The following is a 25,620-nucleotide window of genomic DNA, read 5'->3' on the forward strand; positions in this document are numbered from 1 at the left end:
GAATCTAACGTAAGGAGAGCCCCAGAGCCCTTGCAAAATAATGCATGTAGTCATTCAGAAAAGAGACAAAATGAATGTATGCATCCTGAAACACAGAGATGAATTCATCACCTGCATTGGTTATTAGATTTCTGAGATTAACAGAAGTTTAAAACAAACTGGAGGAGGTTAACCAAGGCACGAATAAGTTTGGGAACCTAATAGTAGTAGAGGGAAATTGTCCCTGCAACTGTAGCTGAGAATATAACAACTTTTCCTAGCCTAGTTTGCAGCTCCTAGTATGCCTCTGGACAGCTAGAGAGAAGCAGCAGTCTTTGAAGAAAAGAAGTTAACTCTGCTACTTTATTCCATAGGGGATTATTGGGCTTTACTCTACCTGACAGGACTCAAGTTACCTATTCAGCTTTAGGCATAACTGAGGCTACAGCTTCTCTTATCTTGTAAGCATATTGCAAAGCAAAACCCCAAATTCGCCTAAACATGGATTTGTGTGCTGAGTGCCCCTATTCGCTCAAAAGCCCAGGTAACATTTCACAAAGAAATACACCATACACTACTTCAGTGACTGAAGTGACTAGCAGTGACTGATACATTGCAGAATATATCTAATGCCAGAGTGCAAGAACTGCAGTGAGATTTAGGGAATCAGATACTTCCTGATTAGTGCTTTTGTCTCAGGAAGATCCCACACAAATTTCACATAAAGAACCAGAAGGGAGAAGACTTCCTTTCATTTTTTTTTCCTCCAAATCAGAATGACCAGAATTTCTACTCACTGTTTCTTCCTTAAAACCACTGTCCAAAAGATTCGATAGCATCCAGTTCCATTAGTTTTAGATCAATCTGGAAGATGTGGGTTGGTTTACTGCTCTTCAGCTGCCCCTTGACTAAGCACAGTGTTATTGTTTCGGCTTATTAGATATTGCAGGCTAAGCAAATTTCCGTGGGGTGGGATATTTATTCCTATGATTTCACTTTCTCAAAATTAATTGCATGGCAACCTGCAGGTACTATTTCAGAGATGTTGTTATCACAAGATGCACTGTTGGCATAATAGTGCTAACTGAATAAGGAGAGAGCTAGCACAACAAAGCTGAAGGGAGATTTCATACAGAGAAAAAAACACTCCAACTTAGGAACTAGAGTTCCACAATAGCTTTTTTTTGTGTGCGTGTGTGCACGCATGCGCGCGCGCGCGTGTGTGTGTGTGTGTAGGGAGAGAGAAAGAAGATGCTGTTTTTTGATAACATACTTACAGGATTAAGGAGAAGGAGTATTAATTGGCACCATTCATAAAATCATTATTTGAAATAATAAAAACACCAAGCAACCTCCCATAAACAACCCCCCAACCCCCACCCTGGTCCCAAATTGCACAACTACAATTTTGGACTTTCCCCTAAAGGGAATATATAATCTCTCCGAGATAGACTGTAAATAAATTCCCCAAACTGGGGAACGTACCATCTTTTTTATGAACAACACTGACCAAACTGACAGTAATTCAGTAAATGACAAATGATCAAAACCTGATGTCTCAAGCTGCATAGAGAAATGTTAAGCTTTGGTAAATTGGAGTCAATAATAAGATTCTTGTTTTATATAACCAAAGTCACATTAGCATCCATTTACAAAAAACAGTTGCATAAAAAACATTTTTTTACCTTCGAAAATTCTGCCCTTCAAAGTCGGACTTTTTCAGGTTGTATAATCCTCTAACCCACTTTTGGATCCTGCTATTTTAGTGTTTACACTGAATCTTCCTTGTTTACCAGCTCTTTGAAGGTCTAGTGCTATACATCACTCCTACACAGATGGTTTTGTAATCAGGGTGATGATATTTAAAAAACAGTATTAGTGGCCATAATTCCCCTAACAGTAAACTCTCCAATCATATCTCATTCTTCCCTTGCTGAAAATCACCATCAGAGAGATCTGTTTAAGGATCACTTTTATAATAAAAGCCCAGTGCTGCATTTCTGACTAGTTCCCAAGAGCATCTGAAGACTGTTAGTGCCAGTAAGTCACTGCTCACCATGCACCAGTTCAGCTTTCACCGAGCTCAGAAGATGAGCAGCTTCCCCCTCGGACTGCTGCCGCGCTCTTGAGCAACGCTGTTATGAGAGGGGCTGCTTTGACCACAAGCACAAGTTTAAGATTTTATTCACATTTATCACCAGGCTTTGGGGTGAAGTTCAGTATCTTTCTGAATATGATCCATTAGGTTTTGACCTAGGAAAGAAGAGCAGATGGAGCGAGGTCCTTGTCCACCCTCTGCACAGGTCTCCAGCTGGTAAAGAGGATGCTGTTGTAACCCTACGTGTTACACTTCAAGTCAATTAGCCATGTGTCATTTTATAATTATAAAACAAACCACCTAGCAAGGCAACATGCAGGAAACAGGAGATACAATTAATGAGGCTGGACCCCCGCAGGCATAAATACTGAACCGATGCTTTTCATAACAGCCAGGATCGTTCCCTGAACGCACAGAAACTCAACGGCAATTTCTCCTCTCGGAGGAAATGCTGCAAAGCGCGGCTGCCCGAATTGAAGCCGTCGAGCAGCACGAGCGGGACTCACAGGGGGAGGCAAAGAACACGGCTTAGTGTGTGCACGCACACACACACACGCACGCACAACACTCTCCCAACCTTAGACTACTGTCGGAGCCACCCTTACTCACATGATAGTGATTCTCCCTTCTACCCAAGACGCATCACCAGAGAGGGAAATAGCGGCGCTACGGCTGAGAGATCAAATCCCAAACAAAGGACTTTCTGTTTTATCTAACCAGACCACAGCAAAAACAGCAAGTAGACACTTTGTATCTTATTCCACAGAATTCCTAAAACATACCCAAAGCAGTAACACTGAAAAGACAGAGTAATTGGTATGTGCAAGGCCGACAGCTCAACACCAAGCACTTCTACTCAAGTACAGACACAACTGGAAGCTTCTGCACCCGCTTTAACCTGTGCTGACATGGACGTACACTGTAATCAGAAGTCACCACCAGCCAAGAAACCACAATAGCTGCTCACGGTCAAGCATGAAACGGTTAATCCCTTTGCCATTTCAAAACCTGCTGTTCCCCTATCTTTTTGACAGGGATATTTCGGCAGTGTTTTCACCACCGCTATCAGAAGTGCAGGAAAACACAGTAAACATCTGGTGCTTCTCTGGACCACAATGCTTGGGGAATATATCAAGATGCAAAACAAGCAGCACCAAAATAAAAGCAGATTGGGTAATTCTATTCCCTAGAGGTGGCTTTTTATCACTGAGAAACAGAGATACAATTAAAAATAGTCATTAAAAAGATCAGAAGAGGAAAATAAAAAACTGTAATAAAATTATATATTTTTTTAAATTTAGAAATCTGAAAAACAGAACACTTTGAAGATGGTTTAGACCCTAAAGTGTTATTTAAATTTGCTTTTACTTAAGCCCACATGGCTATGAAGCTTGTTACATGCAGCAGCCTCAGCTCGAGCTGACATGGCACTCGGTGATTCATGTGATTCCTCTGCAAAACACTTCCTGCTGATCTACAGCCACACACGCTGCCAGGCTCTGTCTCGTCTTGTTTGGGATTCACATGGAAGTGGGGCACCTTCAAAGGCTGCACGAAAAGGAACTTGGCATTGAGTTGCTGGCTTGGTGATTTTAAGCCATGGCCTGTAAGTTTACAAATCTTATTACAGGAGACGTTAGTACCTTTAACTATGCCTTAAACGTGCCTAAAGAATAGGAAGGAGGATCTACCAAAGAAAAAGTATCACTGAAGTTCATCTTGCTGGGGCTTTTAATAGCCCCTCTTAAGAGCAAGTCTAGGTTTACTTAATATCTAGACCAATTCACATCAGAATGGGAGAAGGTTTACTGAGTCATTTCAGTTATTTTTGAAGAAAATAACCTCTCTCCTCTTTACTATTAAAGGCAGCGCCAGTGACCTTGCACTGGGATGTTCARTGCATCCTCCTGGCACTCGAGAGCCAAGGGCGCAGCAAGCCCCCCACCACGGCACGCGGTCTGCTGTTCCCGGCCTTGCGGTGGCCGGTCCAGTGCTTCACGCAGGGCAGCGAACGCAGCCCCTCTCGCTGGGTTACACATTAAACTGTCGTTTCAAATGCGAGACTTGCACATACACGAAACGCTATTCGCACTACCTGCAGCAACACTTCCACCACGTCCATTAGCTAAAAGTCATCGAGGAAAGGTCACCCTGGAATTAAAAACAAACAAAACAACACAGCCCCCCGCAGCACCCCAGTGCGACCTGCACACACCCGCCTCCCACCAAAGCTCCCCCATGTCTGCCAGCACCTTTCCCGCAGCCAGCACGGCTCCAAGGGCTGCCGCCGTGCAGTGAGAAGACGGCTCCGAAAGCGCGCTTCAACTCCACCTCGCGCAAACCCACTCCTGCCTTCCTTCCTACCCACCAGGGAGCTGCCTTGATAAAAAGCAACTTCACAGTGTGTTAAACAGGCTGCATCCTCAGTTTGCCAATAAGCAGTCTCTCCAATTCGTTATGGGACAAAATTCAAGTTATGTTCCTGTTTAAACATCCTGCAGACTCCTCTCCCCCCAGGGAGAAGGCGTCACTGCCTCACTCACGCCGTGGGCTAGCTGTAGAGCAACAGCTCGGGACAACTAGCTATAGGATAACGTGAGCAGCTGGGATGCCCCAGGTGGACACTGGGGAACCCGCTCAGCAGCAGACAGCCCGCCCCAACCCTACCTGCTCCTTATCAAGCAAAGAGGTCTCCCGTGCTTCAGCCCTCCTGTCAGATGGGCAACGACGATGATTTCCCACGCAAAACCCTCTGTGATCAGCAGATGAAGGATGACTTAYTAATATTACCACACTCCTGCCAAGCTTTCAACAGCTGAACCTCTGTTGGGTTCATGCCAGGAAAAAATGCCTGCAGCTGAAGCATTTATCCTCAAAGGGATTTATTGAAGTTCACTATATTTCTTTTTCCTCTTCTAAACTTAAGCTGCATTCTTTAAGAGGTAAGCTATTTACTTAAGTCCACCTAGTCCCATAATTGTTTGGTTCAGGGTGTGTACTTCAATCTCAGTACTTACGCAGAAAAAGGAATTACATTACCCCACATTTTTGAGTTATGAGATTTTGCTGATGGGCTCAGATCACCTCCCTCCTTTTTATGCTGTATTTTCTCAAAATGCCATTCAAAATGTTGCATTAAAAAACCATTCTGAAAGACTTGTTGTCTTTCCTAAGACCGCAGCCTTCCTGCTCTAACAAGCAAGCTTCCAACTCTGTAAAAAGGTTTGGGTAAGGCTCAGTTGTGTTGCCTGCTGTCACTCACCAGCACCAACATTTCCAGACAGCCTCCAATTTAAATTTAGCAATAGCAAATATTTAAATTATGATTTGACCCCAAGCTCCAGCTGGAATTGTAACCTCTGCACTGAGTGCTCTGCAGCAGAGAGTGGGCAGACAACCCTTGCCCCATACGGCTTACTGGCTAAAACCAATTATTTGTTAGGCAATGACAAGTGTGTTCATGGCTGTAAAATGCAGAGCAAGAAAACAAAAATCATCAGTCCTCCAGAAAAAGACAGAAAAAGTGGAGTAATAGCATGATTAAGAGTATCATCAAACTTAACCTTTTTATGCACTCTTATCTTTGAAAAGGCTTAACAGTATGTCCAGATAAATCCATTTGTATTTACAACATTCCTATATTTAGCCATACTCCTTCCCACAGGATTGAGGTTGATGCTATCTCAAAAAATAAGGCACTAAACAAACAGCTCTTGAAACCTACCTTTTCCAGTCAAATCTGTTTTAACAAAGGCAAGGAAGCTTTCTGAGCACGTACTTCAGTTCAGCTCAAAGAAACAAAGCAAAAACGTAGAAAGGAGGAATTGTATTTAATCTTATCTATAGACAGATCTCATTTCTGCACCAGCACTAAATCTAACTTTATGCTCTGCTCAGCAGCAAGTGAAAGCATCACGTAGGTGTCTCCTGGAAAAGATGCCCCGAGTGGAACGGCTAATTCTTGTCCGACCTTATTGCCTTGCCGTGATTGCTACAGCCTTAACCGCGCGCCCACAGTAACCTTTGCGGTGGCCACCTCCACAGACATCCAGTAATGCTCCATGTCACTGTCTGACTTTTACGACCTGCGTGCAATCTGCTTAGACCACGGAGGCAGCTCCTTTTCTTTTCCTGCAGGCAATGCTTCCCCTTACCCCACCTGCTTGCCGTGCGGACTTGTTCTGGCAAGTTACTCACCATTTAAAGCAGCTCCCCAGCTGCTCCTGAAGCAACAGAAGAGGTGTCCTCTCACTGGAGGAAAACAAATCAGTTGGGTATTTGCTGTTGCCATTGTTTCAATACACAACCAAACAACACAATTTTCATATACTAAAGCAAGGCTGAGTCAGATCCACAAAAAGGTTCTGGGCAAGCTCAGATAATGAGCAAGATGAGATCAGAATGCAGCTTTAGCACCATGTCGACCTGGGAGAAGAAGGGTCCTTTCCTTTCAAATTACTTTCTAGCCCTCTCACCAGCATGCCAAAAGATTTCCCCCCCAAAAAAACAAAAACAAAAAAAGGGCTGGGTAAATGGAAGCTCTGAGCTTGGTGCGAGCACCTCACCAGTGATTGCAGAGCCCTGATTCTGATCATGCCATCAGCTGCAGATAATGCAAGGACCGCAGAAAGAGGTGCAGTCTAGCCCCTTGCTGTCCTGGGCACAACAGGGCAAAGACTCAGGATTTCTCTTAAGGCGAATGGTCCTTTGGTGTTACTTCCAGTAGTATTTCTATAAGCGTGTCCTGCAGGACAGGGCACTGCCTACTTGCATACTCAAAGCAGGGACAGGGGAGCAAGTGATGCTCCTTTTACCTCGTGACAGCCCCAGAAAACACAAGTACCAGTGCGGTGGTGTGGGGAGAAGAGGACAGCTACAGTACTCCTCTCCCACGAGCGTGCAGAGAGCCACCTGCGCTCCCAGAGACCAGTAAGTCCAGCCGCAGGCCCAGCCCTGGCACCCCTCGGCCACGGGAACAAGGAAGCTGGGGGCAACCTGCGACTCTCTGGGGATGCTCGGTGTTACTTGAACACCCGGTTCTCATTTCAAACTCCTGACCCAATGCAAAAGAAAAACACCAAATGGCCAGAAAGAGCCCAGAGTGTGACCCATATCATGTCATAGCTTAATGCGAGTAATCTTTGATACTTGTCATATCGTCATAAGTTTGGCACTATTTTAGCAAGGATCTAATCAAGAAATTGCATTAAGACAACTAGCCAACTGCTTTATTTATGTTTCTGCTATCTCATCCGCACACTTGGATTACTGCCTCTGAATGTGGGTGTACAGCAATAATATACATATGACTACATTCCCATAAACCTTCCATTAAAAGTTTAGGATTTGTCATGGCCAGACCAAAACATGAACGAAACCATCCATTTCATTTACTATAAAATTTTGCAACAGCCTGTCTTTTACCAAGAATTTTGCATGCCAAATTATGCCTCAAGTACATGGTTTTTCAATAAGAAAAATGTTATCAAAACCCAGAAAACTTAGTTTTTAATGCTAAGCAGCAATTCTAATCTTTGTTTCATGTTCCTCAAAGGCTAACAATATAAATCCTATCCCTTAGTTATTTAGATATAAAACCACCCAAAACCTTTGGATTACCAAAACCTAATTAGATTATTCTTTTAAGCCTACATTGGTTTCTATTCCTCCCCCTTCCCCCCCAAAAGACTTGGTTTAGAAAGTCAGAAGGGCTGTTCTCTACACCTGTCACCAAGCCTGAGACATCCACACACAGCAACTTCCCAGAACAGACCCAAGCAGAGACCTGGAAGAAGGTAGGTGATGTCCCACTGCTGTGAGCTGAAACTTTTGCACATGGACACAGCCACATCCATGTTCACAGTGAATCGGTTCTGGATCACAAGGCCTTTGCAGGAATAGCGAAGTTGGATCCTGCTTCGCCACATGTAGGCAGACATGATTTGGCCATTATTTTTGTTTCAAAGCCAAGAAAAGGAAGAGCCAGTGCAGCAGCTGCTGGCGGTGAGGGCCATCCTTYTTTAGGTTTGATGGGAACTTGCAGCCTTGCACCAAAATAGGGCTGATGACTCATTGTGCTGGCTGTTCTGACACGGAGAGGCCGAGCTGCTCTAGGGTTAAACATTCGTTACATGACAGACCACTATGGCAACCTGCTCCTGCCTCATCAGGATCATCCTCTCTGCCTCATCGTGCTGTGCCTCAGATGGCTCTCCCTTTTCACAGCACTTACGTTGCACGCTCTGTGCTTGCTTTGTCTAGCACTGAGCTCTTGCCTCTTGACCAGGGTTCTTTGGTACTCAAATAAAAAAAAGTGACTTTCAGACAAACAGCTAGACTCTGCTAGCACTTAATATTTGTATTACATAAAGGGTTCAATTTCCTATTCTATATCAAGGCCTCATTGCATTATGCATTGTGTAATCCATGTATCCTGTCTCAAAAAGATTACAACCCAAAAATTCAGTTGAATTGCATCAGATTTCATCTTGTATAACATGGCACAGTGTTTGAGGAAGGCAACGGTTTCAAGCTTGACCAGTTCCAGTTGTAGGAGTACGAATCTGCGAGTCTATGGTCATGGGCTAGAGACAAGAATAAAACCCCTGTATTTTCTGCATCAGCAACATTTTGACCTCAAGAAAATCACAAATTAAAGACATCCTTAACCAGTTTAAAAGTATTAGCAGTATGTTGGAATGACCTCAATTAATGCTTAGTATGCAACTCGATTCTAAAAAGATATCACAGCAGAATATAAATTAGTAGGAAATTTTGCTATATTTCTCTCCAGTTATTAGAACTCTTCCTTGTACCTGTGAGCTGGCAGTGCCTCAAATACAAGCCCGCAACAAGGCAGCTGTCACTCGCACCAACCAAGCCAGCGCCCCACACGAGATGCTGCCCATATTCCTTCACAGCATGTGGGGCTTGGAGGCCACAGCCACGCTTCCCAAGCGGGGAGAGGGGCTGAGGTTCCCACGTGGAGCTCAGCTCGTCCAGGGATGACGCTTCTTCGCCCTGTGCAAGACACCAGCTCCAACCCCTCCCCTGCCTCAGCACAGACTTACTTGCTGAAGCTGGCTGCATTCACTGATACCTGCTTTGTTAAGCTAAGAGAAATGAATTGTAATGATGTTTTGCTTCCATCCCTAATGGGAGAGGATACCACTGGCTGTATATGTGCAAGAAACAAATGAAATGAGTAATCACGAAGTGGATTTAAAACAAAACCAAAATCCTCACCAAAAATCTAAACACTCATGGAGGTAAAGGCCAACAGGCTTAGACTACAGAATCTCAGTCATATAAATAAGAGCAACAATGCAACTGTGACTCACTTATTAAGAAATCTCTACTGTCTTCAGTTAAAAATAAAATAAAATTGTGTGATGATGGCACACTTGAAAGCATCCAGTTACATAAAATGACTTCTTATGAGCAGCTGTGAAGGGTTGCAATTTGAACAGAGATCAGAATAAAGATCCTTATACCCCCTCAGAATAACATAGAATCAAAATTAAAGTTTATTAGTGTTATGGAAGCACATCAGCAAAAGCATAAACAGACTAATATGGAACATTCTAATTGCCAAGGTTAGACTTGCATTTAATTTTTTTTTTTTTTTTTTTAATTAGGAGCGCTACACCTCTATAGCCCAAGGCAAAGCTGAGCAAGTGACTGACCAAGGGAAATTCAGAATCACCATTTACAACTGGGTTATGTCGCTGCAACTAGCTGCTACATTTTTTTCTCAGCCTCCCTCTGAGATAGTTGGCACTGTCAAAGCCACAACAGACCACAGGTCTGATCCAGCAACTCCTAAACAAGGTCCCCCTGCCAACTGCAACACACGCTTACCAATCACCACAAGACAAACTACTTTTTCTTACTAATTTAAGTGACTGAGACCCAAAGGATATAAAATTATGAATTACCACAACCATATGCCAATAACCAGTATGGTCAAAATATGGTAGCAAAGTGCAGTTCTTTCTCTGTAAATTAAAGCCAAGGGACTTCTAGTGTTTTCTTTCTTTTAATGAACAAAACCAGAATGCTAGCAGCATGTTCCTTGGTAGAAGGCCAAAGACCACTTAAAAGTCTCAATTTTCAAGATGTCTTAGACGACATAACTTATTTCATTATTTCCCCCCTCAAATGAAGTACAAAAGTGGCTTCAATTTCCTCTATGATCTCCTTTGATTCTTGGAGCTCCTGTGGGCAGAAAAGAACACCAAGAGCCATGAACACAGCTTGTATTTGGCATTAACTGAACTTTTCTAATTTCTGATTCACAATTACATTGTAAAATGCATGCATACACAAAATTGTCTCTCACAGATCAAGCCATCTTTCCACAGTTAGCAAATGATGCAATTTATGCAGTCATCACAGTCCAGATCAGACCAGTGACACTGTAAGACATCACGCAAGTAGTACAATAGCATGTACTGAGAAACTACTGAAAACTCATTTAGCAAATAAATTCCATCTCATAAAAAAATCCCGCAGGAGTCTTTTGCTGCAGTATATCTCCCTGTTTCAGACTCAGCATTCCAACATATTTAGCTTTTTCTACAAAAAAAAATTAATCTTGTGTCAGAACGACTGTGTGCAGGAAAAAATGCTGCATTCATACAAGAGCCACAAAATATCACACTTACATACTGCACTTCTTGATGCAGCTCTTCCAAGAGAGCAGAGGTCTTCAGTGCTTCATTTCATCTATGGCCCTAACACAGTATTTTCCTCTGTTCAAAGTTCCAGCATCCCTACTTGATGCTCTGCCAGATTGGTGCTATGTTAAACTAGACAGGCAGCCCAGAGCAGTAGGACTAAGCTGTGTTACTTGTATCCCTGCACACATCTTCAAATGAAGTCCACTCACACTGCTACTGACCTATCTTTGGACCAGGAATGGAAGACAACAAAATAATCATTACCACTGGGGAGGATGGAGAAGCTAAAATGTTCGATCTTACTTTTTGCATTTGCTGAAGTTTTAAAACTTCTATTGCATTATTATTCTTCTGATGCTCTTGTTTTAAGACTGCAATTCAGCAGACTCCTTTTCACCAAGACTCCTGGGCAGAGCAAAGAGGTGGATCACAAGAGCCATGCAGGAGCTGAGAGGGTTTCCTTGGGCACGTACAGGCGTTTCCGTGTGGACACAAATGCCAAGAAACACAGAAGAGCTCTCTGCTGTCCAGGGAGCAACGCAGGAGCACGCCGAGGCAGACGCTGCCAGTGAGGGTGAGCCGCCACCGCCCAGCACTTGGAGGCCACGCAAGGGAAGCAGCAGCGCAACAACCACATTACAGTCACCATGCCTGCACATACTTCCCCGCCAAGGACCTCTGCGCTCTAGGATCTACCACATGCAGCTGTTGCGCACACCTAAAAGGGGCATGTGTGTATCCTTGGGAAAAAAAACATACAGAAATGAAGATGAAAACATTCTCGATTTAGGGATAGAGGGAAGCTGTCTCCAAAACCCATGTCTGGAATTAGTTAATAAACGAAATGGGAGACTTCTGCTTGTCAAAAAAGCACAGCCAGACCTTCTTCCTCCCGCATCTGAAATTTCCTTGGTCCACTCCCATTCCCCTCTCCACATCTGAAGACACCAATCCTCAAATAAAGACTGAAACTTTTTTTCTGCAAATCAATTACTTTGTACACTGTCACTCTACTGTTTTTAAATAGGATCACTGAGAAGCCAAACACTTAAAGCCAGTTTGTTGCCCGATGCATATACGCTGTTTGGATATCAGCATCTACGGTCTGTAATCAGAGGCACAATGACACATTTTAGCATGGAGGGTGCGTTTTCCCTTTATCACCACCTCCCCTCCTCACATGTACCCTCAACGTTACTTCAGCTAGGACCATGTTCCTTCTCGCATTAAATTTAGAAACGGACCTCTGAATCACCAGTTCCTGTTGTTGAAAGTAGCTAGAACCAGATGTTACTGTGCAAGAAGTTCCCTGTGAAACAATTATAGAATATTCTGCCCACTAGGTTAGATCCCCATTGGTACAAAATGCTTTTAAACCCTAGAACAAGAGACTTGCTTTAAATATTAAACTAAATAATCTCATTTCCCTGAGGTTCCTAATCCTTCCTAGAAAGCTACTGATCCTCACCCATAATGATATCATGTGGCGGTGAGTTCCAGAGGTTAATTGTTCACTGCAAAAATCCTGCTGCTTATAGACTCATTGCCCTCCAGCCTCCCTGTGCACCTGCTCCAGTCCATTCTACTTGCCCCATCGCATCTTCAGACACGTCTTCAAAAAGAGGAACAGAAAGATCTGACCCAGCTATTTTGCAAGAGAACTGCAGCGCAAAGATACTAAAACAGGTTATACGCAAGACGGATCCCAGGAGGACAGAGTTCAGTCAGTGCTGCATGCCATCTCGTCAGCCCTGCTGAGAGGAAACACTTCCCAGCCTAAGCGTAGCAGAGCAGAAATGCCACCACACTGTTTCCAGGCTGGAGGTGAAGGATCCATGAGGAACCATACCGTGTGCTTAGGAAACTCTCTTGGTAACCACATGTGGACTTCCAATTTGTTTTATAGCTCTCAAAATATGTAACGGAATAACTAGGTGTTCCAGACCAGGAGGCACCATCCAGATATAAACTCCATACATATAGAGAGAGTTGTATAGATATAAATATACACACACACAAACACATATATACATACATATGTATGTAGGTATGTATATGTACACACACAATCTATACTTTCCATCAGAGAGGCCAACTGGTGCTCGCTAATTAAGCACACGGCATGTGAAGAACATTTTGCTTTGCAAGTCAGGACAGTTCATCTACGAATTACTGATGCCACAGGGGCACCACAAACCACTGTACTCAGTTATACCTGAATTTAGCCCAGTAAATTACATGCAACTGTAAGCCAAACCTTTGTTTGCCTAACATAATACTTCCAGAAAAGCTTTCAGCCTCGGGAACATTTTGGGTGAAATCCATCTCTTTCCTTGGTCATTTATTTGTTCCAGTGCTTACCCTCCAACCATTACAAACGCATGCCTTATTTCCAATCTAACCGTGCCTGACTTCAGCTCCCAGGCATTACTTTGTGTTATGCCCATCTCTGCTCATCTTTCAGTGCCAGCCTGCTCCCCCTCAGAAGGTGCTTCTCCCCAGCTACCGAGTCACCCCACTGATCTGATCCAGAATGAGCATCTCAGGCTCTCCCAGCAGACCCTGAACACCACCCAGCCTTCGTGTATTTCCTCTGACTCTTTCCTGACTCGATCCCACTTTCAGCAGGCTCCTCCTGACACATCAGTCATGTCTACTTGTTTACTCACCGTACCCTGAAGGCTCTTTACTCAGTCACTGTGTTGACACATGACACCTGCAGGCCCTGTGATCTTGCTTCTGACTATTAAAATGCATTTTTGTTCAATGCAACTCACCAGGATACCCAAATTACTGTGTGTAACTGCCTTGTCCTCACTTACCACTCTGCCTAGCACGGCATGGCCTGCCAATTTTATCAGCAGACATTCTGTATTCATTTCCAGATACTTGATGAAAAGGTCTAATGGAAACGGCCTCCTTAAAGCAGATTTCTAGAAGCATTCCCATTTGGTAATGATTCACCACCAATGACTAACTTTTAAACATCGGTTAGTCAGTTCTTAACGCAATACCACATAGCACTAACGTGTCAGGACAGGGGGACAGGTACGCCAAAGCCCTGGCTAGCTACCCCGATGCTGCCGAGCACGGGAACTAGCAGTAGCAGACGGCAGGAGTGAGGGAGTAGCAGAGGACTGCAAGGGTTGGGCTGTCTCCCTGCAGCTGCATCGGGTGTCTTTCAGAGACACAGTGCTATTACATCCATGCAGGTCTCTCTCAAATAAAACTTAAGACTTTCTAGAGCATCGCCATGTTTGCTAAGACGTTCCCGTGAAGTGATACAGACTGGCAGTAGTCAGTCTAATTTTTTACCAATTTAATATTGCATTAACTTTTCCAATATTCTGATGAGGATTAATGCCAGGCTAGCTGGAATATGCTCAAATGAGTCATCCACCCTTCCTTTCTCTATTGCTAACATCAGTACTTTCTAAAGTCCCCCTATAGCAGGAGTTATTAAAAATTGTTGTCTGCAGACCTGCAGTCTTTTCAGAAAACTCTAAAACAATTGAACTATAGTGCTGCTGATTTACATATGCCTATCCCTAGAAGTTATTAAATCTTCATTCATTACAAATAGATGAAAAAAATACATCATACTTTGTTGGTGTGACTCTGTCATTCTGCACCTTCCCAAATGCAGTATTAACAACAACTACTACTTTTTTTGAATCAACTGTTTTATTATCTCCATCCAGTAACTTGAATTATTTGATTCCTAACACATTTAAGCTATAGAAAATATGGGGAGTTAATTCTCTAACTTGCTTCCTACCTTTTAAATGTGTGTTAATTCTCATGTATCCATTTCCCCTCTCATTTTTGTATTTTGCTCAGAAATTTGTAGATGCATCCTGAAGCCAAAGAGGGCTGTTAGCCTTGTTGTTGTCTTTAAAAAAAAAAAAGAAGAAGAAGAATTTCAGCTTTTTGGCTATTCAATTTCTTCTTACAGAGATTCCATTCATGTTTTTCTTCCTACAATAACATTCACTAAGTTCTCCACAGTGATGACAAACGTGCTCTTTTGAAGCACATATTTCTTTGGGGTTGCTCTCCGTTTCCCTATCCTGTACGTAACAGGGTCACGCTTGGTTGTCCCATGGCAACCACCAACTTCCAGTTGTGTGATAACAAGGTCCACAACAGCTATCGCTGCTGAAGAGCGGAAACTGGGGCTGATCTGCAAAGCACTGAATTTGCAAGGCACCGAACACCTTTCCATGATGCCAACAGATGTTCGGCACCTCGGGAGACACAAAACGAAGCAGAGCGCGCAAAGGGAGGCTAACTGTAGGTTTGCCGATTGGCCACTTCAGACATCTGCAAAAAGCATGTGAAAAATCCATACTCTCTTCTCCCGTCCCTTGACTGCAGCAGTGAGGCACTCGCCAACGCACCCGCGCCGGACAACGAACACTTTCAGGCTCCTCGTCGCAGCTTGATTCTCTGCCAGGTTAATAGCTTTTGCATATTACCAGCCATCTGCTCCTTGTTTGATGAACGAGGCAAAATGAACTGACCTCAGTTCCATTTCCAGTGTGGCTCTATCACAAAAGTACAGCACTACGCGGCAGCCTGAGCAGAGATGAAAGGCAACGCAAAGCACAGGCACTCCAAGCAGAGATAGAGCAGGCCTTATCTCACCAGGCTGGGAGCATCCGTGCTGTACCTGGATTTGCATGTGCAGTGAATAAATCTCAGTACAGAAGCAACCTTTAGCCTCTAGGACCAAGTCTTTCAAAGAGCAATAAAACTTAAAAATATTCAGCAAAACCCCACAAATTTGGTTGTGTAATTGCTACAGAAGCAGGAAAAGCATTCAGATCCTCCCGATATCGAGCATAATTTGATTTAAACAAACCTGCTAACTATTCATACACAGTGATCTGTTAAATGTCCTAGAAGCGTGGTGGGGAACAGATGCAACTCTGCAGTTCAGCGTGCATGATGGACCCTTCCACATTGTCAAGAGTCCCACGTGGCTCCTGAAGCACACACTTGCATGCACTTAGTGACAGTGGAAGTATGGTGTGTTTAGCAAGAGAGGCTAAATTCAGTAGCTGAAAAGGAGATGACCTGGGTACTTGCTGCACATCAGAAACTGAAACTTTTTTTGCACAACTTAAAATGACTAAAGAAGAATACATAGAGTATTTTAGTCTTCCACTCTTCCTTTTAAAATGGCAAAATGGGAGGGAATGTGGAGGAGGGAAAAAAGACTGTAGCAATACATTAAAGAGCAAAATTAGAGTCCTACCCATGCTTTCTGCAACAAATTGCCCCTAAATTAGGCTGCAAGTATTAAAAACCATCAATCTGGACAGACAGTCTGTGAAGTGTGCACTCCCTGTGTTAGGATTACTTTGTTCCCTGCTCTCAGGCTTGAGGGTAAATATAACTATGCAGGTTGCCAAAAGCCTCAGATACTAAAAGCTTCAACCTTTTCCTACTACCCAGATTTTGCAAAAGTTCTCCTCTTTGTACACAAATATACAAAGGGATGGGAAAAATCTTGGTTTGGGCCAGAAGTCCGAGAATTGCTGGGAGGGCTCATATTCTTCTTAACCTCCTTTCACCTTTTTCCCCTCCAGCTTGGAAAATCTTACAAGAAACCAGCTGACAGGCTTTACCCACCTAAAATGTGCCTTACATTCACTGTCATAGATTAAATATGTTAACTAATAAATTTCTACTAAAACTATCAGTGATGACACAGTTAATGACAGGTTTAAGATGCTATAACAATGTTTCAAAAGTGCATTGCAAAGACTAAAGTCAGTTCACATTCCTCTCATAATTTCTGTTTAAGGTTAGCTGAGTCTGAAGGAATCTGTGCTTGAAAATTAAATTCAGATGAAGTACAGAGTGACTTTAAAATACAAGTGCTATTCCTGACTAGTAATACACTTGTGTCCACATAAACTTTCCCAATTTCTTAAGAGCAGCCTTCTTATTTAGCATAATCTGCTTTGAAGCTTTGTCTACACAAGGCACTTTGGATTACTTCCAAAAAGACTAAAAGTATAAAAATTAAAAAGTCAATTGATTAACTGCTTTACACCTCTCTTCAGCCACTCTTACTCAGAATCCGAGTGCCTCTTAATTATTCTGTCTCAGCGATGCAAGGCAGTTTAAGCAAGCCACTTTAAACTCACACCATCAGCTGCTTTGAATCATTTCTCCATGGCATGGGGAGACCGGCCCTTAGCTCCAGAAGCACGCACAGGATTTACTCAGGAGTAACTGTTCGGCATATCTCGTTGGGATGACAAACCCAAGCAACCCAACGCAGAAGGATGCTGGTTCAACCCCAAACCGGAAGAGTGTGAGAAACCACACAATCGTAAAAGCTCAAATTCTGGTAAATGACTTCATGACTGTTTATTTGTTGGGTCTGTTTTACGAAAGCATTTCCAATAGGCACCTGGTCTTAGTTTTAAAAGCTTCTTATCCTGACACAACTTTCCAAGACTCCTCTTCATCCCCTCCTCCCCATCCCCACTCCTCTTCTGTGAGCTGCGCCCCCGGCTCCTCTCTCGCCCTGCCTGCAGCCCAGCCTGCCACCCTGCACGGCTGGCGCACTGTAATGTAATGACATGGCGTGATGCAAAATGGTGTTTACGACTTAAGCCCCTCGTTGTGAGATTTTAATCACCTGGAATACAACAAAAAACAGAACGGGAACTCCAGGTTTAGATCCAGAAGAGGTGACGACATTGCATGATCCCCACTGTCGGGCAAAGTCCTTGTTTTTTTCTGGGGATGCTTTTCCAGATCATAGTAGCTGTCTCTGCTGCAGGTCCAAACCAGCTTTGCTCATCCCACAATTGTTTGTCACTGACAAAAAATAGCTCTGGAGGGAGAGGAGGAGGTTTTCAACTGCTTTCTTCTTCGCTCCTCTCAGGCTGTATTCACCTAGCTGTTTCATCTGTCTTTGTCTTCTCCTTCCAGCTGTTACGCCTGGTAATCAGAGACAAGCCATTTTCTCATGTTCATGGCTTGCAGTCACAATAACTGTTTTTTTACTCTGTGAAGCCTGTAAATCCCCACATCTGCCTTTAAAACAAAACTAATAACACCACCAATGTTCCAGCAGCACCCTCAACAACACGATCACCGGGTCCTCGTGGAGGAGCCAAAAGCAGCAGGCTCCTACTTGTTTCCACAATGCCGCTGGCCCAGAGAAACCGCTGGAGCCGGCCAGGAGTGGTCTGCATGGATGCTCCTACCAGCCACCACTGATACTCAACAGAGTTCAAAACAACAACAGGAGAGGAACGCTTTTCTAGAGAGGATCAAAACCGCATGTTTTTTAAGGTGTCTGGAAAGCACGTAATACACTATTCTTGAATTTTCTCATAAACAGCAACCTCCTTCTTCTTGAAACACTGATCGATTGTGAATGGGTGTCCAACATTTGATCCTGTTGTGAACGGCACTGAGGCCTCCCCCGCAGAACATCTCACTGGATCGCATTAGAGATGTTCCCTTCTCCTTGCTGCTAGCGTATTCCAGACATGTAAACAACTCTGCTGTGCACACGAGCAAAGCCACAGCTAGCTGGGGAAAGCTGCAGCACTAAGGGTGCTACAGGAACCAACTCAATCCTAATAACCAATTATTTTCAGAGGGCATGGTATTTATGAATTAGAAGCAAACTGATATTAATGCAAATGTACAGGTGAAAAATGGTCCTATTAGAAACGGCAAAGGAATATTTTAGACCATTATTCTTCATGGATGAAGTCACGTTCCACAGGCTTTGTTACCCTCATAACCCAGACATACAAGAGCAGTCAGTTTCAATGATCATCAGAAAAGGTTTCTCACCACCGCGACTGGAAGAATTGTGACTGGAATAGCAGAAAGGCAAGTGTTCGAAAATCCAGGCAGGCTGATTGTCTGCAGGTTTCCTGTTTGATGTGACACCACATGACAAGCTGTGTTCTTGTGCCCAGGCCTGAAAACCTATGTTGGACCACTTTCAGTTCAATTAAAAAAAAAAAAAAAAAAAAGGAGGTGGGGGGGAGAAAGGAATCATACTTACCACCTAGTCAGAAATGAAGTATTGAGAAGGAGATGCACTATTGCAAAAGTTATCAAGGTTTAATGCAAAAGCATTGCCAAGCCACACATTTTGTTTTTGTCAACTCTTGCTCTATACGGTCTTGACCAAGCGCAGTAGGTGAGCTACCCTGGTGGTATCTGCTTCTCAGGTGGGAGCATCAACAGCCAGATCCACCCATCTTGCTGGAGAATCCCCTTGTAGCTCTACTGCTCAACCCACAAACATCTCTCTGCAGGCAAGTCTGTGAGCAGGAAAAAATTAAGGTCTGGAGGAAACAGAGGTCATCTCTGACCCCTTCTCATCCTCCCTGGAGTTGCACGGTGATCCCACAGGGAAAACGAACACAACAGCTGCCACTCTGCATTCAGAGGCTCCCACAGCAGGAGTCCCGAATAAAGCAGCTCTGCAGGTGTGAACTGAATACAGCTGCACTGCGAGGCCCGACACCAGCATCGAGAGCAGCCCAGGGTGCCTGCTGACATCTCCTCTTGACCAAGGCAGTCACACTGCTTTTTGTCTCTTAGGTCACCTTGCTGTCCTTCTGTCCATAGCTACTTGGCAAACTGGAGCAAATTGGTCATGGCCCAGCACCCACTGACCAGCTTCCTTTGGTTTACTTCATACATTCAAAAAGTGTCAGCCCATAAATTCCAGACCCCGCTTCTTCCTTCGATCATGCAAAAATCGCCCCAGTCGCACATATTCTTCTCCTCTCCCACCTCCAGTCAAATTTCCCTGCCTGCATTGTCACCAGAGCTAGTTTTGTCTACTCGGAGCCACAAAACCATCCACTTGTTGCAAGTGCCCCTGAGGAGTGAACAGCTTTCCTGTCCTCCTCTGTCTGCCACCCACCAGGTGAACATCCACTCCACCCTGCACATGACATTTACCCAGGGAGGCTCTAACAGAGCAAAGCAAGCATTCAAGGAGGTCGAGCTTCACAAACAAAGCCGAGTATCCTTCCCCGCGGCTAAAATTTCTTCATCATCCCCACATTCCCCACCTTCAATCCATTTAACCCAAATTCAAAAAAAAAAAAAAAAAAAAAAAACCCACAACCCTTCCTCTTTCATACTCTGTGCCAAGGGAAATGTTTATTTTATTACAAAAGCTAAGCAATTCCTTTTACAAAACCAACTGGAATTTAACTTCAACGCTGTGCTTGCACAGCAGTCCTGCATGCGCTTCTGCTCCAAAAACTCTAATCGTGGTAACTCCGCACCATGCAGAAAAAACAAAAGTTATAAAGAACTCATACTGCACTGCAGCTAAATCTTAATTTCTGACTAAGGTAAATTAAAGTTCATGGTTAAAGCAGGCCAAAGTGTATCTCTATCTGCAAGCTGGACGATTTAGATAACTCTTCACAAGCTCAGGCCTTGGAGAGTGCAAGGTTTAGCAGCTGCACCCCTGTGTACCTGACAAGATGCAGTGCCATAAATACCAGCACCAGAAGGTTGCAGCTACATCTCCGTGCCAGATATCTGACAGCCAGCTCCTTTTCAGGGAAGCCTGATGAGAAGACCAGAGCCTAGCCATAATTTATGATTTAATGACTGAGGGGACAGTTAAGCTGAAGATGTGAAGCATTTCAGATTTAAATTATAAACTATAGTGACACCCTAAATTAAAGTTACTACACATTTTTATTCACCTTTAACTCTTTTAAGCAAAAATGAAAGAAAGGTCAGAGAGTGTTATTTTGTGCACTGTCAGCAAACAAATGCCTTGACCTATATGCACTATGCAATAAACACATTCAAGATTCAATATTGAAAATGCCGAGGCCTTCACATAGCAGGGTTTTAATTAATAAAAAGACGAAACCTAGCTTATTACCTCTTCCAAGATCAGAGCCTCAAAATGTACTTCATATCAAAAATCTACCCCAGACAGGAGCACTCAGAGAGTATCGATTTGCATCAAAAGCAGGCTGACGCTTCTGTGCTTTTCATTAATTGGTTTTGATTGACCCCTTGTCTTTGGCCTACTACCGTTGAAAAACTACTCAAATAGACATTATTTACACTAATTAAACTGGACTCAAAGGTCCAGTTTTGAGTCATCCCTTCAGGGTCACACTGCAGTCTGCAGGATTCTCCAATTTCACAACCAGTCCAGCATATGCAAAAAAGCATCATGGTCCTGGGGTTTCCCATTAGATACCCAGCTCAACTACAAACCTGCTGAAATACAAGGCCTTAAGAAACACTTTTTGAGGAAAAGCAAATGAAGCTGTATGCAAATGCACAGAAGCACCAAAAAATTTCAGCACCTTTATCACTGAAGCACCTAGTTCACAGTGCAACCCAGAACAGTTATGAAGCAAGTACCATTAACCCTCATCCTCACACCAAAATAATAGGAATATTTGGCTCTTTCAAAGTGCCAAAGCACTCTGACCAAATCTGACACTAATATCTCTGTAAATAACACATAAACAAAAGCAAAGAGAAAGCAACATTTGCAGTTTAGGAAAAGACATCAAAACAAACCTATCCCTGGCACTCAAATGCTAAACTGAATGTGAGAATCTGATAATGTTTTGAGTGGTTGAAAGCTAGGACATGAAGGAGAGGCCTTCTTGTTTTAAAATTAATTATTTATTAATCCTTTCAGCTATCAAAGCTCCTGCAATGACTCATCCACTTTTTTTTTTTCATTTTAACCAAAGTCTAAACTGTATGAGAAGACTGCACTTCCATTGGAGCATTACCCTCCTGAGTGCAATGTTTAACCCTGCATACAAGAAAGGATTTTAGTAGCTTCATTCCTCTCCCCCACAACAGATCACTTTTCCATTGAGCCTGAAAAGAAAATCACAATAAATCACAAGGCAAAACGAAATTTATAATTTGTACATTAAGTACATTTCTACAAGAGAATATAAAGTCCACCTCAGTTGTCCATAGCAAATGAATGTTCTTCTGGTGACAGTATGGACTTCAAGCAATGCGAGAAAGGTTTGTTCAGATCACCGGGAATCCTCAATAAACACACCACTAAATGGTCCAGTGCTTCTACACTCACGCAGATAGTTCCTGCTGCCTGTAAAGGAATTTGGTTTTACGCAAACACACCTGGATAGGAGTTGCCTTTTAAGTTTATAAAATTAAGGACTTGATCCTGCACCCCAAATCCAAGGAAACCTCTTTTCAGAATTAACAGCACTATTAAACAAAGTGAGCTGCAAGACCGGAGCGCAATTTGTGATAGCTGTATGCAGAGCTCGCTCTTTTCCTGTGCTAAAATTATCCCAGAACGTTACGGCACATTTGCATATCTCCCACGCACGCAATTTTTTGTCAGCAGCAACAAGACGACGGCCTCCAGGCTCAGCAAGCCCAGCCGAGCGGCCGGCACCGCAGGCGAAGGGAAGGGCAGGGAAGGGAAGGGTGCCGCGCTCGGCGGGAACGCCCAGGCTGAAGTCCAGCACCGCCGCCGCCGCGCTGCCTTCGCCAGCCCGGTGCCTTTGGAGCCGACTGCCACGATGGCTGGCAGGTGTGAAACTCCCCCCAGGGAACGAAGGCTTCCTAACGCTTCTCCCCTCCGCACAGCCTTGCGGCTGCCATCAGGAAAGCAGCAGTATTCCCCCACCCTTTCGCCAGGAGAATGCTTCCACTTTTCCCTGTTACTACGTCCAGCCTGGTGGCTGCAGTGAAGTAGGAGCAAGGGGAAGAAGAGCCTCTGCTAGGCCACCTCTCCCCTCGTCTCTCCTGTATTCCCAGGTTTCCTGGGAACATTTCTGTTGGAAGCCTGAGCTGCTGCCTTTAATTTTAATGACGCAGACATGGCAAGAAATTCACAGGATTCTTGTCAGTTTTACAGGCACAGGAGTTTTGCAATAACTTCAATTAAAACAACCAGGCTTCTAACTTTACTCTGGCAAAGCTATTAAAAAAAAAAAAAAATCGAGGTAGCAGACCTGTTTGAAGAGTTTTATTTAAACTCTGGTGCACATGTGCACGGTTATTTTCAGAAAAGCTTTTATTTAAAAAATAAAAATGATGACAGTGCTAAAAATTTCTGGCTCCCATCCTTCTCCTAAGCTTCCATTAAAAAAAAAAAAAAACTAAATTGATCCAGCTAAAAGGAATTAAAGTAATAAAAAGTTACAATCAATCACAGGAAGATACCTGAACTGCCATGAATAAAGTGTTACACCAAGCTGTGGGAATAAGTTTAAGCGACTCGGAAAGTCAATAATGTAATCTAGTGCCGTAATTTAAGGTGTGCTGCATGCTCGACATTGCAGCCTGAACGCTCAAGTCTTACCGGGCCTTGGCCTTCCCTCTGACTCTTCTCAGCGGCCCATTTTTTCCAGTCCCACCCTACCCTGGTACCCCAGTAGCCTAGCTCAGACAAAATACAAACTGAACAAGTCAATCTGAAACTCAAATCTCAATTATTGTGTAATAATGGAAAAAAACTGAAAACAAGCCCATAAAAGTGAACCAGTACAACAATAATAGACCAAATACAACCCCCCCAACATGATTAATAATCATTTGTTAGTTACCATGTTACACAGCTGCAGGGAAGGTGCCCTTGCAGCACAGCTTAGGACCAAGGCACAACCAGAAACAAAACAACTCAAAAATCACGTTTGCCAGTATCAAAACAGGCCGAGTGCAAACCATGCACAGGGGACTCGACGTTGCTCCAGCAAGCCAGCTTTCTGACACCGGCACACTTGAGGAAGACCTCAGTTACCATGGCCTGGGGGCCAGGAAAAAGCAGAAGCCTGCGAAAGGGAGGCAAACGCTGCCGCCGAAGACGCAGCGAGGCGGCTCCCGCGGCCCGCTCTCGACTGCTCTGGAAACGTGCCTGCCCGCTGCACAGAATGAAGAAAACAAGTCCATCCCCTACACAGACTTTTAATATGGTAGATGACACTCCACAAAGATATTAAGAAACATCAGTAACACTGTTATTAAAACCATTCAAACCTTGGAAAACATTCTCAACCAGCGCTGATTCACACGCTGCCCTTTAACCCTAGGCTCATCAATCCACGTTCAGTGTGTTCGATAAGCAAGAAACACTCATATCCCTGGCCTCGGATCAGTCAGATTAACTTATCTTGGGGACACCTCCAACTCAAAAGGGTCATCAAGATATTTTTAAGAGACTCTCTTTGTAAAATGACATGACCCTGCAGCCTGCCTAGTTCCAGCATCTCCAATTGGACTGTCCAGAAAGCCGAGAATAAGCTCCAAGGCCTTTTGGGACAAGCCGTAAAACTCAGCCATTTAAATATTTTAAGTAACAATATGTAACAGGACTATTCAGAGCATTTAGTTGAAGAACACAGCTGCATTCATCCTCGTTCAAAAATCAAAGCTCACTGTCAGGTTTTCATATCCCGTCTCCCCCCGAGCATGCTCAGCGAGTGTCCCCGGCTGCACACAGCTCCCTCTCCCCGGACACATTACAGCTCCTGCTGTGGTTGGGGGGGGATTGTTTGGGGGCTTTTTTGGTTCCTCACTCTTTTTTTTGGTTGTTTTCAGATGTTATCAGTGACTGGAGCTTTTCCTGGCATACCGACTCTTTCTGAAAAATGAATATATACTCACAGAATTTCTGCAGCACAAATATACAAAAAAAATAGGTCAAATAAGACAGCTCTAGCATATTGCTTTGCTGACAAATACTAGAGGAGGGTGCTGGCCACTGACTACCCTGCTAGCATGCACTGACCAGCAGCACCCTGCCCAGCCCCTCCCAAAGAACAGGAACCTTGGAACTGCCCAACTTCAGGGAAGGCGTTAAAGGCCGTTTCAGGTGTTGTACCTGTATGCTGAATCCCTCTGCCAGATATTGAGGTTTATCACTGTCAGACACTTATATCGCAGAAGGAGCTAGAGGCCTCAAGTAGGTCAGGGCCTCAGCATGCAAGGCACAGAATACATACATAACACATGACAGACCTTGTCTTACCATTTTTTTCTGTTTCAAGAGTTTTTCCTCTTCCCACTAACACTGCTATGTGAGCAATCCGCGCAAAGGCAACTCAATGATGGTGCAAAAAACCACCCCGAGTTCACCCAACCAGGGATGTAACTGCTATCCAACATACTATGTAAACAAAAGTAGTTCTTCCCCTAGTTAGGATATTACATATAAAAATTAACTAAATTTTAAAGTAAAGCAGGTTTGGGGCTTTTTAGGTGCCCAGAGCTCCAGTAATTGCAAAAAAGCTAGAAGTGCCAATTGAAATAAGCTTTGGTAAACGTTTATGGATGAGTGCTCCAATTGCCATCCCCCATAATCCATACACATTGTTTTACTGAAAGAAATCCATTTTCTCAGTTGTTTTCTTCAGTCTGAGCCCTAGCTGAGATAGGGCAGGGGTACAAAACCAACCAAACAAATAAAACATTTACAAGAGCTGTAGGAAGAGAAAATACAGATAGAAAGAGTGCTAAAAGCCATGCTTGTATACCTTAAATCAGATGAAGAAGTATAGAGGGAGAAACATACTATGAATCACAAATGACGCTTGACAAGATGATAAGAGTTCTTGGCATCCCAATTATTTTACAAAGCTGCTTCTTGTGTCTATCTGCAGTCCCGAACGATACCCCTCCCTCCCCATCGCTCCTAACCCCACCGCCTCCACCGCACCACAGGAACGGTCCTTCTCCCCATCACTCCTATCGCCACTGCCTCTGCTGCGCCACGGGAACGGTCCTCCTCCCCATCGCTCCTATTGCCACTGCCTCTGCTGCGCCACGGGAACGGTCCTTCTCCCCATCGCTCCTATCGCCACTGCCTCTGCTGCACCACGG

The 25,620-nt window shown here is 43.8% G+C and overlaps 1 protein-coding gene across 3 annotated transcripts in view; it reads right to left on the bottom strand.

Moving 5' to 3' along the window:
• The window catches only part of LRRC8D (leucine rich repeat containing 8 VRAC subunit D), a 59,360-nt gene that overhangs the window by 9,532 nt on the left and 24,208 nt on the right, over window positions 1-25,620 (bottom strand). For 2 of the 3 annotated variants that reach the window (XM_026057654.1, XM_026057655.1), the window contains one exon: window positions 14,537-14,650. The exons of the other annotated variant lie outside the window; for it this stretch is intronic. In XM_026057654.1, the coding sequence (XP_025913439.1) occupies window positions 14,537-14,561 (25 nt within the window). In that variant the 5' untranslated portion in view covers window positions 14,562-14,650. The remainder of the gene's footprint in view (window positions 1-14,536; window positions 14,651-25,620) is intronic. 3 annotated transcript variants of the gene reach the window in all.

This window comes from Apteryx rowi, unplaced genomic scaffold (genome assembly GCF_003343035.1).
Source record: "Apteryx rowi isolate R43461 unplaced genomic scaffold, aptRow1 scaffold_14, whole genome shotgun sequence".
In the NCBI taxonomy this organism is placed as follows: domain Eukaryota; kingdom Metazoa; phylum Chordata; class Aves; order Apterygiformes; family Apterygidae; genus Apteryx; species Apteryx rowi.